Below are 20,000 nucleotides of genomic sequence, written 5' to 3' on the forward strand. Positions count from 1 at the left end.
GCCACTCCTTGGTGTTTTATTCCTGAAAATTAAGTTATTATGTTGTGTGATTTGGTCTCCTGGGGTGCATTGCAGGCAAACATTGCTGTGTGAGTCATCAGAAGTACCCTGTAACATGTGATAATTATTCAGAAAATGCACAATGGCAGGTCTAACTTATTTAGTGCTAATGAATAACCTAAGGTGTCTATTGCTTTGATGTACTAGTTCTAGTTCCTGGAAACTGAATACAGTACAACAGTAATATTAGCAGCTATTCTGTTGATTGGTATCCAGTAATAGCAGCAGCCTCCCTGCTGGTTGACATTTACTTACAAATTGTCAAATCACCATGTATATTCTGACATGGTAGAGTTTGTGGCCCTCTATAATATACCTTTGAGTCAGAAACCAGTTGAAGTTCTTACTTATTTAATTATATACAGTAGAGGATTGTTGGGCCTTGCTAGGAAACAGAATCATAGGATGTGACTATTGCCAGATGCTTTGTCATTGAAATTAGGATATATTATTATGTTCTATCAGAGCCACCACACTATCCACCTATTTCCATAGCGTTAAATTAAATAATTTGGACAAGAGATATAGACCGATTCTGTGTGATGGAGTTGGAGTCGTCTTTCCACTTGGTAAAAAGAAACCCGTCGCTTGCAGATACCTCGCTATCAGCGTAAGCGAAAACGGCGTATGAATACTTTGATTCTTTACAAACCGAAACAAAAAAGCAATATAAAGCAAATCTAGAAGCTGTGCAGGGAAACTAGTGCCTATACTATTTGCCTGCCAAAAATCCTTCGAAATATTGAATATCCCGACATCTACGATACACCTTGTATTATGATGTTTTTACGATAACATAATTTGCTACGGTAATCTATGATATTTGGCTATATAGGTTATTATTTCTGTAAAATCAGTGCAATTTCTTCCTATTTACTAAGACAAAGGAGACAGTGAAGTCACGCAAAGGCCTACATGCGCTCAACGCATATTTTTCTTTCCTCAATAATTTGAAGTAGGCCCTCTTCAGTTATTTCATCTGCTGAGCTATATAACATTTCAGACAGAGGTACCAGGAACTTGTGATTTCTTCTGAATGCTTGGTATCTCCTTAGCGAGGCTTCTATTCTTCCTATTTCAAATCTTTTTAACAGTTTGACTGCTTTGTTTTCATCTAAAGGACAAGTGCTTGGGATAAAGTCTGGGTGAGTTGGGTCCGGGGATGGTTTGCCTGTAAATTGAAATTATGATAAATCAATTTATTACACAAGAATGTAACATGTAATAAAATGTTCTGAGCAGATGTAAACATATTCTATCAGGCACCCAAGTACTCCCATCAGCTTTCACACATTTCATGGCCTGTACCCATCGCTTCCATTTTTCATTTTCTTTTGAGATCTGGGAATTTATGAAAGGTTAAACCTTTCTTTCCCATCATGTTGCGGCTTGAGCAACCAACAGCAATGCAGCTCCTCGGCATTTTCACTCAAAGAAACCAAATTTTCGGAAAAATTTGGCGACTTCATGCAAAGTGCAATGAGTTTTCGAACAAACAAGGGTTTGCTAAATAAACCAAGTGATTGTTGCTAAGGGCAGTTGCTAGGCATTACCGAATCAGTCTATTGTAAGCAAATGATCAGTCCTAAATTATCCAGTATCAGCAACGCACAGCTTGCCAGAATTACCTGCCTGGCTAGAAGAATTACCTGTCTTGTTATGAGTTTACAAATAAGAGTTAATCTTTATGATATGGACGCAATAAGCTTGGGGGTAAAAGTTAAAGAGAGCAGTGCGTGGTGATAGACGGAAATGGACTCTGCCATCTTATAGAGCTGAAGAAATAGAGTAGGATACAACATAGTTTAAGCTGCAGCGGCCTCATAGTCACTGCTCAATGATGAAAATATACCTCGCTATCGCTGCTCAGATTCAATGTCCTGCTTCTTGTTTACCTTGCCAAGAAGAGCACATCACTGACTGCTTAACTCGTTACTGCGATATCTGAAGTACTTCGTATGTTACTGTATGCTTGTCAGAACGATATTTGGCTAATTATCAGTGTCTGCTGTTAAACATTTATGCTCTTAAAGTATTTTATTCTTGTTATTATTCTTCATTTATATGTTTTAAGATTGATCTATACCCTTATTTAGAATTATCTGCGCATCTTGTGTTTCACATTTTCATTCGCACAGCTGTGAGGTTTGACAGCTCACTGGCAATTCAGTGACAGAATGCTAGTGAGAAAGGTAGCATATCCAGTGTTGTGTTGATTCTAGGTTATTGTTAAGACTTAAACAGTGGCAACAAAGAAGAATTAGACTTTAGTAACCAATCCAGTTATATACATGGGCCCATCAAGAGCTCCAAATGCCGGGAAAGAAATTAAAATCGAAGCAGTTGAGATGGTAGAAAAAAGCGAATGAAAGTTTGACGTTTCCAGATATAAAGATATTGCAGCATTTTGACTGGTGATCAGCTATGGCAACTGTATTAGCAGTAATTTGTGTGGCACATCATCTGGCAATTGCAGACCTATTCATGGCAAGTACGACAATTAGGAGGGGGTCCTAGGATAGAGCCAACTTGAATACAGTAATTGAGAGAGGGTCTGGGGTCAAAGCCCTTCGGCTAGATAAGTTTTTTATTTATACAGTAAAAACAGTGTTTATTTAGTATGGAGTTCGTTTGTTTGTCCATTCATGCAATGCCCGGTCAAATGTTCTGTGACCAAACCTAGGATTGGGGTTTTCTTTTTTACACTTTCGTGAGAGAAGTAATTCTTGGGTCATTTTTTGAATGCCTAGTATGAGTAATTTTGCTCTTATCCCCCCAAACCTTTGGTTTCTCATTGGATATTCTCTCTCTCTCTCTCTCTCTCTCTCTCTCTCTCTCTCTCTCTCTCTCTCTCTCTCTCTCTCTCTCTCTCTCTCTCTCTCTCTCTCTCTCCCTCCCTCCCTCCCTCCCTCCCTCCCTCCCTCCCTCCCTCTCTCCCTCCCTCCCTCCCTCCCTCCCTCCCTCCCTCCCTCTCTCCCTCCCTCCCTCCCTCCCTCCCTCCCTCCCTCCCTCCCTCCTTCTCCCTCTCCTCCCCCTCCCTCTCCCCCTCCCTCTCCCCCTCCCCCCCTCCCATTCCCCCTCTCTTCCCCCCTCTCCTCCTCCTTCCCCTTTCCTTCCCCCTTCCTTCCCCCTTCCTTCCCCCTTCCTCCTACCTCCATCCTTCCTTCTGCTCCCTCCCTTGATTTATAATGATTTTCTCATTTTCAGTCTTCAAGATGCCGCTGCGAAATATCTTCCGTGGCAAAAGTGCCTCCAAGTCCTTCCCTGTAAAGATAGTAATGCTGGATGCGGAACTTGAATTCAACTTGCCATGGCGAGCAACAGGGCGAGACTTGTTTGATCTGGTAGTACGCACAATCGGATTAAGGGAGACTTGGTATTTTGGCCTACAGTTTGAAGATTCTAAGAACAACTTTGCTTGGCTCAAGATGGAGAAAAGAGTAAGTTTGTTACCTGTGCTGTCTTTCTCAATAAGTTTTGTTGAATGTAGAAGTGAAAATAGGGCAGTTTTGTGTAATCAAGATGATTAGTTTTGTTAACCAAGTCACACTGGGAGATGCCTGATGACCTACTTGTGTCATGTGCTTTTAAGCCTGATCTAAGTTGTGCCTCAGAAAGTGAGGTAATTTTATTTCCTGTGCTTCTGATTTTTCCATCAAGCAGCTAACCTTGAAGCATTGTTCATTATGGCACTGGGGACTCCTATCGTCATTGGGTTGATAATACAAAAAGATTTCGCTGTTTTAGACTATGTTGGAAAATGTATTTGCATCATCATTTACTATTTACTCTGCAAACAGGTGCTCAAATATGTGTATGGATTTCCAATTTGATATTCCTAGTAGCTGCTTCATGACATTTACTTCCTATATTTAAATAGTTAAAAATTCTAAAATGTTACTAAACTGTATGTGTCTCCAGTGACTAAAACTGAATTACTGAATTCTAGGTGCAGGACCAGGACATTCCGAAACAGTCAGTGGTTCCTTTTGTATTTCTGGCTAAATTTTACCCAGAAGACGTAAGCGAAGAACTTGTTCAAGAAGTAACGCAACACCTTTTCTTCTTACAGGTTAGTTTGATTGTATATTTAGTAAATGACAAAAGGTTTAAAACTGGTAATTTGAATTGTTAATCAGCCAAGAGCAATATGTAATTTTGTTTACATGTTTGACCTTATCATTATATTATGTATCATATTTAAATAAAATGAATATATGTATTCAGCTACATTATCATTTTTTATTGGTATGTAATAGATGGAAGATATTTTATTCATGTGAATTTGTTGTTTCTTTATTTTTTTGCCATTTATAGTAAGGAATTTTTACATTCTTCTCTATTTTTTTCTGTTTCTTTTTTTACAGGTTAAACAATCCATCTTGAATATGGATATTTACTGCCCTCCAGAAATGTCAGTTTTGTTGGCTTCGTATGCTGTCCAGGCCAAGTTTGGTGACTATGATCATGCCACCTACAGAGCTGGCTCACTCTCCATGGAGGAACTCCTTCCCCAGCGTGTATTGAGGTGACCAGATTCTGAATGATGATGTGCAGAGCTCATTTCTGTATCTTCCTTTATTTGATTTATTTATTAGTTTAATTATTTTTATGCAGTAGATATTTTTCCATATTTTACTTATTGCATTATTTTTAAATGCTTCCACTGATAGGTATTTGACTAGTATTTTTTTCTCTTAATTAGGTTGGAGTGGTTTGTTGATAATAATTTATCCTTAAATGGTTACATTTATAAAGAACTTCCAGAAAAGATTTTAATTCCTTCAGTCCAATGATATCTGAGATTTGCATTGACTGAACCACCTTCAACAGCCAATACCAAATGACTCCTGTGATGTGGGAAGAAAGGATAAGGGTCTGGTATGCTGATCATAGAGGAATGACACGAGACGAAGCAGAAATGGAATACTTGAAGATTGCACAGGATCTGGGCATGTATGGAGTCAATTACTTTACCATCACGAATAAGAAGCAAACAGAACTCTGGCTTGGTAAGTGATTTTGGTTTTCATTTTGTATTTATAATTGTTTTTTATGTGTGTGTTTTAGATTAATGCTACCAATTGCAAGTAATGTTTTCTGTATTGTTAGTTAATCCTATCCAGAGACTTCATAAGACAATTATATAGATATCATATGAACTGTTATTTGTCATTGTTTTCTTGGGAGCATTACTTTTCATTCAGAACTTCATTGCAGGTGTTACAGCTCTTGGACTTAATGTTTATGAGAGCGAGAACAAGTTGGAACCCAAGATTAGCTTTCCTTGGTCAGAAATACGGAACATAAGTGTAGATGACAAGAAGTTTACTATCCGTCCTACTGACAAGACTGCACCAAACTTCGTGTTCTTCTCAAAGAACAGTCGCATGAACAAGCTAATTCTAGATCTTAGCATAGGGAATCATGAATTGTTCAAAAGGAGAAGAAAGCCAGACACTATTGAAGTTCAGCAGATGAAAGCAGCAGCTCGAGAGGAGAAACACAGACGGCAGGTATGTAATCCACTGTTGTAAGGAATCATAATAAGTGGAAAATTTGGTTTAATGTAGAAATGAAACATTTGTCATGTATTATTATCAATCCATCTCATTATATGCATACCCAATGCATGCATACATGTTTTTCTGGCATCTTGACCCCAGGCATAAATTTATAGTATTCCTGTGTGATTGCCTAAGTAGACATATACTGCCGTGAATTAGCTGAGGGCAAGAGTATTCATATGTTTATTTATATTCACAAACAGATTGAAAAAGATAAGTTAGCAAGAGAGAAGCAGCTGAGGGAGGAGGCAGAGAGACAGAAGGCTGAGCTGGAGCAAAGGCTCCTTCAGTATCAGGAAGAAATGAGAGCTGCTAACGATGCCTTGAGGAGGTAGGGAAAAATACAGTTAACCTAATCTTTAAATGTGTATTTTTGTGTACCTGAGATACAATATATGTTTCATTATAATGACATATTTCGGAGAAGAAAGGGTATAAAGGAGAAAAAAGAACTCCAAATAGCAAGAGACATAAATGATGTAACATTTGTCTTATATCTTCATACAAAGAAGTAATTGTTATGGTGATATAGATTAATCTAATAGTTGCAGAATTATGCCAAGTTATTTTGGACTTTGTTGCACACAGATGGATCCACAAGTGCCCAGCCACCTAGGAGTCTATAAGTGGGTCTGATGAGACTGCACATGATTTCCCATTGCCTTGTTTTTTGTTTTTGTTTTTATTTTTGGGGGGATGGGATCGGATGCTCATAATATTGATATTCTTATTAATGAGTTTGTGATTATTGCAATGTTATTGACATACTGAGAACATAGAAAAAAATCTGAAAATCGTTGAAAAGGACTGAAAAGATGTATAGTTGACTTCTTAGTGACTAAGCACTTGTGGAGCTATTTATGTATAAACACAAGAGTATACTAAAAATGCAGTGGACATGGCATTTAATTCATGCTATATGGGACCAATTGGTTAAAATGTCAGTTTTATTTCTTGCTTTGTGAAGTTATTTTGATTTGTGGCTCGTCTACATTTGTCACAGTGACTGCTGTTAATAGTGAGCGGGAACAAGGCAAAAAAAATTCATGATAGTAATGTTATTATTATCATCTTCATTCTTTTTCTTTGTCTTTTTCTTCCTCTCTTTTCTTCTTGTTCTTTTTTTTTCATATTTATAGATCTGAGGAAACTGCTGACTTATTAGTAGAAAAGTCAAGAATAGCTGAAGAGGAGACTATGCTGCTAACACAGAAAGCCTCAGAAGCAGAGCAGGAATGCCAACGTGCACATCTTCTGTCAGCCAAAACACAGGAAGAAAAGATGTTGATGGAGCACAAGGTACATTACTATCCAAGTTTGTAATTAATGACAGAAAATCACCCCACCAGAAATGCTGAAAAATTGAATGCACAATCTATTTTTCAGAGCACTCACTCTTATTGTGCTGTAAATATGACATTCTTTCTCAGGTAAGAGAAGCCGAGCTGCTGGTGTCAACAATGGTAGAAGAGGGAGAGAGAAGAGCCACAGAGTCCGAAAGACTTCAACAGGAGCTGATACGGGCGAGGTTTTCGGAGAAGCAGGCAAAGGAAAAGCTCAACACCCTTGTCAAAACATTCAATTCTTCCATATGTCACTCGGCAGCCAACTCATCCATTGTCAATTCCTCCATTCTTGGTACTTCTCTTTTGAACAATTCTACAATGCATTTGCCACCACCGGCATACTCTCATAGGTAAGCAGATATTTTTACTTATACATATTCCTTTGTCTTATACATTATGTATTGTATACATATTTAGAATCAGGTCCATTTTGTGTGCACTGGTGTTTTTTATATTATTATTTATTTTCTATTTTATTTTTTTACTCTATCCAGTTTGGAGTACATGAAAAGTAATTACCTCAGTATAGTAATGTCGCTGTGTCTGTTTTTCTTTGCAGTTTGGCGATTGGCAGCACTAATGATTTAGTAGTAGGCTCTGCAGTGGACTTGCCAGATCTTACACTAGAGAGCACAGAAGCCCTGAACTCTACGTATGCCCCTGACCTGACTAGTTTGGATCTCCTGAATGATACTGATGTAGAGCAGCTGAGCTTGGAGATTGAGAAGGAAAGGGTCGAATATTTGGAACGCTCAAGACACCTCCAGCAGCAGTTACGCCATCTCAAGAGTGAAATAGAGGTGAGAAACATTGTTAGTCTTGTAGGTATGTAATGATAATTTTGCATCTCTTCTCTGTTTGATATACCCACTTCTAGCGTAAACTGATGATGATTTTAACACTCCTGTTTGGCTATAGCAGTCGGTGATGTAAAGGTATGTATTGCAGTTATGAAGATATGTTTAGCAAGAGCACAATATAGAAATAGCATATTAAAGGAGCCAGAAAAATAGAAATTAGGCAACTGAATGTAGAGAATGATGTATTTTTACACTCACTCACTCACTTACTCACACACACACTCATTCACTCACTCACTCACACACTCTCACTCACTCACTCACTCACTCACTCACTCACTCACTCACTCACTCACTCACTCACTCACACACACACACACACACACACACACACACACACACACACACACACACACACACACACACACACACACACACACACACACACACACACTCACACTCACTCACTCACTCACTCACTCACTCACTCACTCACTCACTCACTCACTCACTCACTCACTCACACACACACACACACACACACACACACTCACTCACTCACTCACTCACTCACTCACTCACTCACTCACTCACTCACACACACACACACACACACACACACACACACTCACTCACTCACTCACTCACTCACTCACTCACTCACTCACTCACTCACTCACACACACTCACTCACTCACTCACTCACTCACTCACTCACTCACTCACACTCACACTCACACATACTGCTCAGTCTACCATTATGTGGTAGCTGATTCATGCAGTACATCATTGATTATCAACAAGCTCCTGCCGCCCTTGAAAATTGAGTTTTTTTGCTCCAGTTTTAAAGGTTTTGCGCATCTCATTAAACCTATAGCTGTATGATATTAGAGCAAGTCCAGTGCCAACAGTAATTGTGAATAGTGCTTTTCTTAATGGTTGGGCCAGTTAGTGATTATGAATTATGAAAGGCGTGATAGTATTATGTGACGAGGTAGATTTTATCATTGTCTTTGTAGCTTACTGGGAGAGAGAAGGGTATGCCTCATGTACATGATACAGTTTAGGAAACTGTAATTAAGGATGTGCTCTGTATATACTATGTTGATTAGGAAACTGTTGTAGGTACATTCATATCTACATACATGCATACATATACATATATACAGAGAGTTAAATTAAAGAGAAAATGAGAAATATGCATGGACTAATAGCGTGATGTGGGTGAAGGAGCATGAATTTTTAGGTTCCTACAATATCCCTTAACTAAAGGTTTGCTTTTTAAGTGCATCTAATCCAGAAGTGTATTTTCTGTAAGTGCAAGCTATGAATAAGGAGCCTTAGAAAAATATATTTTAATGTTAATCCTTTGTTTGGTACGCCTGACGTCAATGTTTATGAGTATTCTGCCAAAGTCATATACAAGATTGTCTGGATAGTACTTGAATGCAGTCAGATTATACTGTGCAGTGTTTTGTAGAAATATGCCTGTTGCCATGCTTGTATTTTACAGTAAAGAAATATTGTGCTTGATTTTTGTAGCTTGAATTTCTCATAAGAAAGAAAGGAAAAATGTAGTACTCTTGTTTGTGTTGTATATATTTTCCTTGTTTTTTTCTTCTTCTTCTTCTTCTTCTTCTTCTTCTTTTTCCTTTCTCACATTTCTTTTTCTGTAGTCAAGTAAATTTCCATATTACTCCATTTTCTTGATATGACATCCCGTAAGTGTCAATACAATATTTATCATAAAGCATTCATTGATGTTAATGATGTGGTTTTGTTTATTTATATTATTTATTTGTCTCTTTCAGGTTCTGAAAGTGGAAGAAAATCAAACTCTGTTGGACGCAGTTTACCACGAGCAGCTAAGAACTGGGGAGACAAAGTATTCTACGCTTCGACGAACACGGTCTGGGAATACTCGCACCAGGGTTGCGTTCTTTGAGGAATTATAGATACTGTTGGCAAAAAATGAAGGATGATTTTATGAGTGATGATGAGTATTGTGGATGATGAACAACATAATGATTGTGTTAATTTTTTTCTTTTTTAAAAATTATTTATAGTTAACTATAGTGTCTTCTCTCTTCCTGTCTCTTTCTCTGAAATAGTTTTAGTAAAATGTTTTAGAAAACAAAGATAAAACAGTGATAAAGGAAATATTGTAAGAAAGAAATGTGAAATAGTCAAAAGAGATCTATATTTTTGGAAAGGTTGTAATCCAGAGTTTGCTCTAAATGTTCAGAACATAAAATAATCCGTAAATGCTAAGCCAGAAGTGCCCTTCATTGCCTTGTCATATCACACATCTTTTTTTATCATTATTTATAGAATTATTTTGCATTGCTGATTTTCCCTTGGCCTAAGGTGGAATTGGTAGCTGTAAGGAAGTAGACATGACTAGAATTTGCACCAATGTGTTAATAGTCAAAGACTTAGATAAGAAACCCTTGTTGTCTCTCACATGGTTAGGTAGATGATAAGAGACAGTGTGCCAAAGAATGTGTCAACAAGTCAGTTTTATTTTATGAAAAGACTGATCACAGATTAAGTTAGAAGAATGAAGGTTCCTAATAAAGGCACTTCAGTGAGTGTTTTGCATTTATTTAAATTTATTATATGATAAGCCACATTAGTACATTTTTTGACAGCTATATTGACAGCAACATGTCTTATTCATGATAGTGATGGAACCCATATCAGTGCTAGTTTTGTTAGTGTAACTGATGTGCTATTTTGTTTGGTATTAATATGGTGAATCTAATTCTTTGATTAGTAGTATTATCATTATCATCAACAATGTTATAGTATCATCTCCATAGTCATTTTTATTATCAGCCTCTAAAGGTTTAATACCATTTTTCATTATATTCTTGTCATTATCAATACTGCTGGTGAAGACCTATTGTTGGCATCATGGTTGATGGTAGGAAAGGAATCCAGATAGGTAAGGACAGCATAGCCAAATGTAGTCTGAAAAAGAATGCTATCTATAAGAGATTGTCATTTTCATTACTATATCTATAATCATTTTTTTCTAATATCTGTCTTGATAGTGTTGATAATGATACTAAATAATCATAAGATAATAACAACAAATATATAATATAATATGATATATATATATATATATATATATATATATATATATATATATATATATATATACATATATATATATATATATATATATATATATATATATATATATACACATATATATACATATATATATATATATATATATATATATATATATATATATATATATATATATGATTTATTTATTTCATTTTATTTTATTATTTTTTGTGAGGGTGGGAGAGGAGAGACGTACTGCTACCATTGATGTCATTATACTCTTTGATATTGAAGTTTATTATTATTACTGTTTATCTGTATCTTATATATTGCAGTATTGATTATAACAATATTATTATTATTTTTGTTATTATTATTGTTATCATTATCAATATTTTCATTAATATCATTATTATTATTACTAATTTTATTATGGCTATGATTTTGTAAGGATTTCCAATGCTGTTATCATTAACTGATATATTATTATAATCATTATGATTTATGATCATTATCAAGTATAATTTCTCAGTATCAGTTATTTTCATGCTCTGAACAGTTCTTTGATTTTGAGTTTTAATGTTTCATATACTGTATATTTTTTGTTTGTACAAAAATGGAAGAGACATCGCTTGGGTAATATCAATTACCAGAATACTCATATGTTAGGAGCTAATTATAGGGACAGTATTGTTTGTTTACCTTCAGTTTTTTTTATTATTATTATTATTTAGAACTTGTCTGGTGTGTCTGTTGAATGATCTGTTTTCAGCAAATTTGTAAAGCTACTAATTAATGAATTATGCTTGACTTTTACAAGGAAGCATATTTCAGTCACAGAATAAGTCTCACCTCATCATATTTCAGCATCTTTCTTGTACCTTGATGGATTTTGTTGGAGGACGTACACTGAATTTGAATTCTTTGAATTTGTAGTACAGGACAATTATACGTAGGAATTGTTCGTTCTTTTTGGAAAGATACAGTGTTGTGCTAGAGCAATTTACAAACAGGTAGTATTTCAATGTTTGTGTTATAGATTGGCTAATAGTGACTCTCTCTTTTATTATTCATCTGACATGCTACAAATCTGTCTTATAAGGACATAAAGAAAAGATAACTACATGATAAGTCTGTGTCTAAAGTTTGGTATTATTTTTTAAAGAGCTAGAATTAAGTTTGACAAAGGTCTTGTATTCAATTTTTTTTATTTACAAGTTAAGCATGAGGTATATGCATCTCATTATCTCTTTGCCTCAATTTTGCACAATCTGGTTTTTATTACAAAGATATTTCAAATGTAACTGCAGTAAATATTCTTAAATGTGGTATTCTTAAAATTAGGATTTGTATTTTAGTATTCTTAATGTATGAAGAAACTTGTTAATTCTCTTAATTGGCATGCATATGTTTTTTCTTTTCTTCTTTCATATTAGGCATTTCCAGTAGGACAATATTTTCAATGAAATTTTCAAGCGATAGGTTTCCTTATTTGATATATTAGGCATGATACTACTTTTCATCATGAAAAAAAAATCACAGTTTGTGAATGTATACATTTTGTGTACATGGATATACATGTTTTTTGAATTTCATAAAATTGATGAATTTGTACAATGTAGGTGTGTCTGCAGATAAGTACACACATATGCCTTTACACACACTAGTATACTTAGTGTGATACTGATGATATACCCGGTAGCTTTAAGGTTATTGAAAGTGGCAGCTATGCAGTATGATCTTAGTAGACAAACAAAAGTAATTGGTGCCATTACATATTCATAAACTGAATAGATTTTGTGTATCAGAATTTATTTTGAGTGTCATAGATAGTATAATAGTTTTTGCAAATTTGCAGTAACACTGAATTTTCCATAATGCTTTTTTTATGGAAATGTAAGCAAACATGATTTTTTATTACAGTTTTAATGTTTTTGATTATTGTTATTGTAGTTTTATATATTTATTTGTTCACAATAGTCTCCTGAATTAAATTTATGTATATTGTCATTGAAAAAGCTCAAAGATCAACTGAATATACTTTTTGATAAAGAAAAAAATGTGATCAGTCTTTGTTCATGAATCAAGTGATGTAGAATTATATCCTGAATTTTGCATAGAGATGCAAGCATGTGATACCAGTCCCTTTAGAAAATTTTCTTGCTTATTCCCAAGCACAGGGTTTATAAGATAAAGCAGAGTAAATGCTTCCACAAAAGCAACATTATTCATGCCAGAGTAAGGGGATTTTTCTCTTGAGATTTGTCATTTGCCAATTTACCGAAGACTGTGGGATTCCTAGAAAGATTCCCAAAGACGTTGAAGTTGCATTGAATGTTATTGCCACCAGTGTTGGCATTGTAATGAATGAATATGAGTCTTGGTGTTATTATTGTTATTATTTTCATAATCATTATTATTATTATTATTACTGTTATTATCACAATCAGTATTTTTATTGTTAGTATTATTGATGTTCTTACTATGACTTCTTTTAGCATTGTTGAAACAGAACCATCTGAAATTATGCTTGAACTAATCATTTTCTGTAGGACTTTAGTGCATCTTTTGCAGACTTGCTTTACAGGCTTTATTAGCACAGGGACAGCTATTTCTCTAAAGAATTATTATTGACTTTATACTAGTAGGCAGGGCAGAAAATGAACATGAAACAAAAGGCCATATTTTTTCATATTTAAAATCTTAATTATAGTTGTAAATTATCCAGTAAACCTTTACAAGCATGAATAAACTGTGCTGACACTGCCAAAGAATTTTTCACAGGAAGTTTATAGATCTTGCTAGGTGATGTGTAGATACTGTCTTTTATTGTATAAAACTAACACAAGAGATGAAATGTGTTGACTACAACTACAAATATTCACCACAGATGAGATAAAAAGTTTCGACAGATTTGTTTTGATAAAGTGTTAAATTTATCATCTAGAAATGTATGTTCGGAATATTTCAAATGAATTCTTGTGATGTTTTTCAGACAGACTGTTATTAAATTATTTCCATGCATAAGGCATGGTTATGTTTTTCACTGAGTTTTTAAAGCTCAAGTTACAACTGTAATTATTTAGGTATTTTATTACAAAGCTCAGTGGTGAGTCATGTAGACTAAAGATGTCTTGCTTAGTCTATTGTGATATATTTGTAAATATATTTTACCGAAATGAACAAGATTTTCATTCATAAACCATTTCTGTAAAGAATTCTCCCCCAATCCCTTGCTCGTTGTTGTTGTGGCGGGTTTAGGAGGCGAGGACTGGGACCCAATGCTGAGGATCTCCCCGACCATGGTCCTCGACTCAACTAATTTTGCACGGTCTTTTTCCCCTCCTGCTTTTTCATTTCCGTTCCTCCTCCAACCCCTTCTATCCACTTCCTTAAGTGTGAGAGCCATGCTAAAAGGATGAAAGGCTGACTGTGCCAATCCCAAATGGCCTGAGGGAGCCATGGGCACGGTATTTCCCGTTTTAGTTGTCTAGCCCTTACCCCTCATGGGGGCCCTGAAGGGTGGACTGTTTCCTTACTTCCCATGGCCAACAATGAATATGGTATACACTTGTTTAGGGTCAATGAGGTTTGCTCCTTCATCAAATAGCCCCACCAATTCAAACTCTGCTGTTCCCTGACCCCAGGCTCTCCTTTGACCACGACTCTGAACACTGCAACTACTACCCACTCCTCAATGCCTACTAGTATATTATCTACCCCACTCAGGACTCAGTCTCCAGGAGACATTCCTACTCCCCCACCTGCCTCAACACCTCTACCCCCACAACCATCATCAATCATCCCATCCTCCCTTATTCTCCATCTCTCCCCTCAACAATACTCCCTCTTCTACACGTCCACGTCCTTCTACCACTCTCTCTACAAATATCTTAAATACTCTACTTAGTCCAGCCAAATGGGACCGATTGTTCGTCCCCCCCCCCCCCCCCAGCTCCTTTCTCTGATAACCCTCTTCTCTTTCAGCAATGTCTTCAAAAACAAATAGGCAAAGTCTCTTTCCGTGGCCGACCCGATCGTTCCCGTCTCGTTACAGTTACATCCGAAATCAACTCTGATTTCTCTAGCAACTCCATTCCTGCAGAACCTCGTCCAACCCTCAATACTTGTACCGGAACTGTCTCTATCTCCCCAACAAACTGCTCTATCTATAACAAAAACTGGTCAGATTGCGGAGAAGACTCGCCTGCCTCACGGACTGTGATGTAATATCATTCCTCCTAGAGGTCATCGTAAGAACCCCACCAACACTGCCAAAATTACTTTCCGTTGACATGACCTTCCCTTTAATATTAACATTGGAGAATTCCCCCCTGTCCGCCAATACCCGTCAGTGTCAAAACTGTTGGCGTTTAGCACATCCTGCCAAACACTGCCGTACCACAGACCGACGCCCTCTATGTACCCAACTTGTTCATAACCGATCAAACTGCTCTGCACAATCACGCACATGTGGTAACTGCGGCGGCCCCCATAATGTATTTTATAGGGGCTGCCCCACCTACGAGTTTGTGTCTGAGGTGGCAACTCTCAGTTACAGTCTTGGTCTCACTCTGCGTGAAGCTAGACAGGAAGCACGTCGACGAGGTCTTTCTCATACTCTCTTCTCCAGATATGTCGCTCGTTCTGCCCCTCTCCCTCCCTCCCAAGATGTCCCTACACCCTCCCCTATATCTATCCTTCTTACATCTTATTTCCCAACTTCAACCTCCTACCTTCCCCAGTCAAATTATCTTTCCACTCTTACTCCACACTCTAATCTCTACTGAAACTCTTGAAGATATTCAAAACTAATTGCTCGGGTCCCAAATTGACAAGGAAAACCCTCATTCACCCTCAAATTCCACAACTCCCGCTCCCTCGATACTAAACTGACTGCCGATATCCATCCTCCTCCTACTCATATTCCCCCTACACCCCTTCCTCCTACTCCCTTCCAACACAGCCCATCCCCTCCAGCTCCAACTACACCCACATTAACCCTCCTTCCATCCCTTCTCTCCCTTCCACTCCCTCCTGGATACACACGTGAATCCCTCATGTCACAACTATGCCCTTTCCCAGATCCTCCACCTCCTGATACTCCCTCTAATTCCTTATCTCACCCCCTCTCTCCTTCCCCTTCAAATTCTCCAGCACGCACTGTAACCGTTATCATTCATAGATCAACTAAGTGATAGCTCTCCTACTTTGGAATATTTGCGGATTTCGTTCTCACAGACCTGACCTTCGTCATATCCTTCCTTCTTATAGCCCATCCATTATCTGCCTTTGAGAAAACTTTTCTTAAACATCCTTTACCAATTCCCAACTACCATTTTTTCTCTTCCTCGCACTCCCTCCATGTCTCGTCTATACTTATCCATCAGAAAACACCTTATGTCATACCTCCCTTTCAAAGTACTGTCCCATGCACAGTTATTCTCTTTCAGTTCCACACATTCTGTTCTCCTGTCTATGCTATGCTGCAGCCCGCACCTCTGCTTCTCCCCACCTATCCTCCCTTCACCGACCTCCCAACCTATCAGACATCCTCACAGAATCCCACACTTTCTGCTTTAACAACCTGTTCTCCCTCCTCAGACGCATACGTGTCCCTCACTTGATCTAATCCCCTTACCTAACCCCACCGTAACTAATTCACTCAACTCCTTTATCCTCTCTTTAACCTTGTCAATATTGCTCTAGTTCGTTGACGCATAGCAACTAACTACCAACTCAACCATCCTTCCCTAACCTTTACTGTACTTTCCTATGGTGGTACATGACCCAAGATGGCTAGCGCATTTATTCTGCTTTGGACCATTACCCATTCTATGAAGAGTTGTGATTTACACTGGATTTTTTATGAATTCAAAGGAAAATCATATATGTTGTTACTCTTTGTAAAACCAACATGGTGTCAAATACATGTTGCTAAGTGTTGTAAGATCAGAGTAGACTGTTGTAGTGCAAGACCCCGTAAGTGAAGAGCTCAAGGAAAGCAACTGGTTGACTGCTGTGTATTCATCTCCTTCGTTTATTCTCTCTCACCGACTTCTAACACTTCTGGGTTGCAGGTCATTGTAGCAGTAATTACTAGTTTTGCAAGTATCACTAGAAAGTTAGCTGTTACTCTGTTATAAGCGACTGATGGACGTGAAATACTATGAAGATAATGCAATTTAAGATCGTTAAGGGACCATCTTGGAACAAGATATACCATGAAATTCCCGATATTTAAAACACTGATTGATATGAGAAAAGATAGATCACAAGTGAATGACATGTATAAAGTTAAATTAGGAATTAAATTAAATATACTATAAACGGGGATAAATATCGACTAGGATACAAAAAAAAAAAAAAAAAATGCAGCAACTTCATGTCAACAGAAACGGGAAACTATGATGATTGACGCCTGGTTAGTTCACCTTAGAAACAAATAATCCACAATCATTCACCACACAAATTTCCAAGGCAGTGAATCTTAGCACAAAAAACTGCAAAGCACACTCCGGCAATGCAAATAGAGTCCAACTTCCCAATATCAAATGCAAGACTTTCGGACATGCCTCCATACGTTAGCCAGAACCTCCCATAACTCATTTTTATTGCCAAAGAAGTCACAGTTGCCAGAAAAAAGACACATTACTTTGGGCTTCATTCATCACCGGTTTTAATGCCCGGTCGAAGGTCATTACAACTGAAGGAAGCGAGAACTGAGCCGCTCTCATACGATATTTCATGACTTATGCGTGAGAAGTCCTTCCCGTCGCCCGAGAGATGACGAGTAAACAAAACCGAGAGACCGACAGAGGCGCTGACGTCGGCGCAGCGCAGTTGCCTCGGGGCTCCGGCGGCACGGGAGCGCTCGCGGCACCTCTGGCTCCAGGTGAGACTGACACGGTTTGTTTAAATAGACCTGAAATTCGGTTATCTAGGACCATATCTTCTCCATCGTCATTTTTTCAGTATTATTTAAGGAATGTTATTTTCCGTAGGCTGTATTGTCAACTGTTAACAACTGCATCCTTTAATAGACTCTACTTTATTGAATGAGGATTGTCGGACACAAAACTGGAAATGTGTGGCTAGATACTAATACTAATATTAAATACTAATCTAAAATGAATTATAAACACTGCTATAACTGTTGTGGCCCCTATTCTACAACATTTCAATAAATGCTCTTCAGTATCAAGACTTATTATGTTAGATTAATAAATGTTTATTGTTTTCAATAATTATGGTGTACTTAGAATAACATAAATGTATGTCAAAGTGACACTATTCATTCTATTAATTTGTGTAATTCAAGGATTGAGTTAAATCTTTATGGAAATCAGTAAATTTATTAATTAATAATTCATTATCAGTGTAATGTAATAAAATCACAATATCAAAGATTATACCAAACAAAACCATGCAAGACATTATTTAGGATTTTGACACTATACATACAACTAGACAGTTATGGCTGTTATATAATTATCAGTCCTAAAACTTGATAAATACAAAATCAACAACATTCAAAATTACGTTATATCTTAATGAGCCAAATATTATAAAACAAAATAATAATTATGAAAGCAATTAATTAGTTAATATCTCACAAGTTAATAAATCAATTAGATATTACACAAGAGAATGATGATCACAAGAGAAGCAGATATTTAAAGTAAATAGACATGCTCTAAATTGAATATTATTAAAAAAAAAAAGTTAATTACAATAAGCACAAACTAACGTATTTCTTGGTTATTATATTAATCAAGCATCAAGCAAGTAAGATTAATAACCATGACAAAATCTAATTCTTGATACATAAAAAGTCAACCTTACTCTCTGACGGACAACAACAGGACACGACATTCACACTTCTGCTGAGCTATCCATCTTAGAAAACGGTTATTTGGGTACAATTATCTATATATTTCCATTAACTGTTTATAATGATACATCTGACACAATATTGCCACATTAAATTATTAAATTTGATAAGTTATTTCATTATATGTTCATAACAATTTTCACACTCTTCCTGACCCTAACAGTGTTTCAGAATAACTCTCCCATGTTACTGTTTCCCATTCGTAATTCCCGTGCACTGTGTCCCATCACGATAGTACACTAAATTACTTCAAAAGGGCTTACCCGGGATAGCCACCAAAAGGAACATGACTACTTGACGCTACTCAGAAACCTACGGCCGGTTTGTTAGAAGTGTGCCAGGCCCGACCCAATGAATTTTCATAAATACAGATGCAGTAATAAAGGCATATCTGTCTATCTATCTGACAGATACACATTTAACCATCTATTTACCGGGTAGATATGCATGTCCCGACTGATGAACATGCATTTATTTCTTTATTTATGCATGTTTAGTATACGAATATTCTTTGGGTCGGGCCTCGCACAATTTTAAAAAACCGGCCGCTAGTCCACAGTTTCCGTCGCTGAGTATCCTTTAATTTTCGATGTGGGGCTCATCCGGTCACGCCCTATGCTGTTGTCACTTGTCCATTCCTTATAGTTGGAAAGATACATGCATCAGGACTTTCCCGTGTCTCAGTAAATATTTAACTCTTATTACTTTTCTTTTTTTTTCGACCTGCCATCCGACTTAATTTCATGTTCCCAGACTGATACACTTTAATCGACAGTGCGATCGATTGGCACAGCTTATTTTTTCGCGCTCGTGCTTTCTTTTTTGTTTTTGTTGGCCCATCACGTGGTGTCACCCTTTGCCACATGATGTTTTCCCCACTTCGGGTCATATATATATATTTTTTTTTGTAACTGCCGCCATTCCCATCGACTGTTTCCCCATTTGGATCATGGAACTCTTATTTTTGTAACTGGCGCCTTTCCCGTCGACTGCTCGAGTCCTCGCGATGTTATTCTAATTTTTACGTCTCATCCCAGCTTGTTTGTTTCGCCTGTCCAGATGGCATCCGTTTTGCCCACTTGGTCACGTGATGATGTTTGATACCTTCTTGTGTCTAAGACAAAACACCGTAACTGTATTTGCTTCAGGTTATTAGAGGATTGTTTTATTGTTTCCAGGATCATTATTTTCATTTCATTCTTTAAAGATCTTCCTAAAATGACCACCTTTGATTATTGGCTTTGGATGCACA

At 36.9% G+C, this 20,000-nt stretch overlaps 1 protein-coding gene across 2 annotated transcripts in view; it reads left to right on the plus strand.

Annotated features, from left to right (window-relative positions):
• The window catches only part of Mer (ezrin/radixin/moesin family protein merlin), an 11,339-nt gene extending 333 nt beyond the window's left edge, over positions 1 to 11,006 (plus strand). Inside the window, exons 2-11 of one of the 2 annotated variants that reach the window (XM_027367919.2) lie at positions 3,268 to 3,500; positions 4,010 to 4,132; positions 4,428 to 4,588; positions 4,894 to 5,072; positions 5,281 to 5,576; positions 5,831 to 5,958; positions 6,767 to 6,926; positions 7,058 to 7,323; positions 7,533 to 7,773; positions 9,585 to 11,006. In XM_027367919.2, coding sequence (XP_027223720.1) covers positions 3,276 to 3,500; positions 4,010 to 4,132; positions 4,428 to 4,588; positions 4,894 to 5,072; positions 5,281 to 5,576; positions 5,831 to 5,958; positions 6,767 to 6,926; positions 7,058 to 7,323; positions 7,533 to 7,773; positions 9,585 to 9,728 — 1,923 coding nt within the window. In that variant the 5' untranslated portion in view covers positions 3,268 to 3,275 and the 3' untranslated portion in view covers positions 9,729 to 11,006. The remainder of the gene's footprint in view (positions 1 to 3,267; positions 3,501 to 4,009; positions 4,133 to 4,427; positions 4,589 to 4,893; positions 5,073 to 5,280; positions 5,577 to 5,830; positions 5,959 to 6,766; positions 6,927 to 7,057; positions 7,324 to 7,532; positions 7,774 to 9,584) is intronic. The other variant, XM_027367984.2, reaches the window with a different exon arrangement.
• The last annotated feature ends 8,994 nt before the right edge of the window (positions 11,007 to 20,000 follow it).

The sequence above is a fragment of the Penaeus vannamei genome, chromosome 33 (genome assembly GCF_042767895.1).
Source record: "Penaeus vannamei isolate JL-2024 chromosome 33, ASM4276789v1, whole genome shotgun sequence".
In the NCBI taxonomy this organism is placed as follows: domain Eukaryota; kingdom Metazoa; phylum Arthropoda; class Malacostraca; order Decapoda; family Penaeidae; genus Penaeus; species Penaeus vannamei.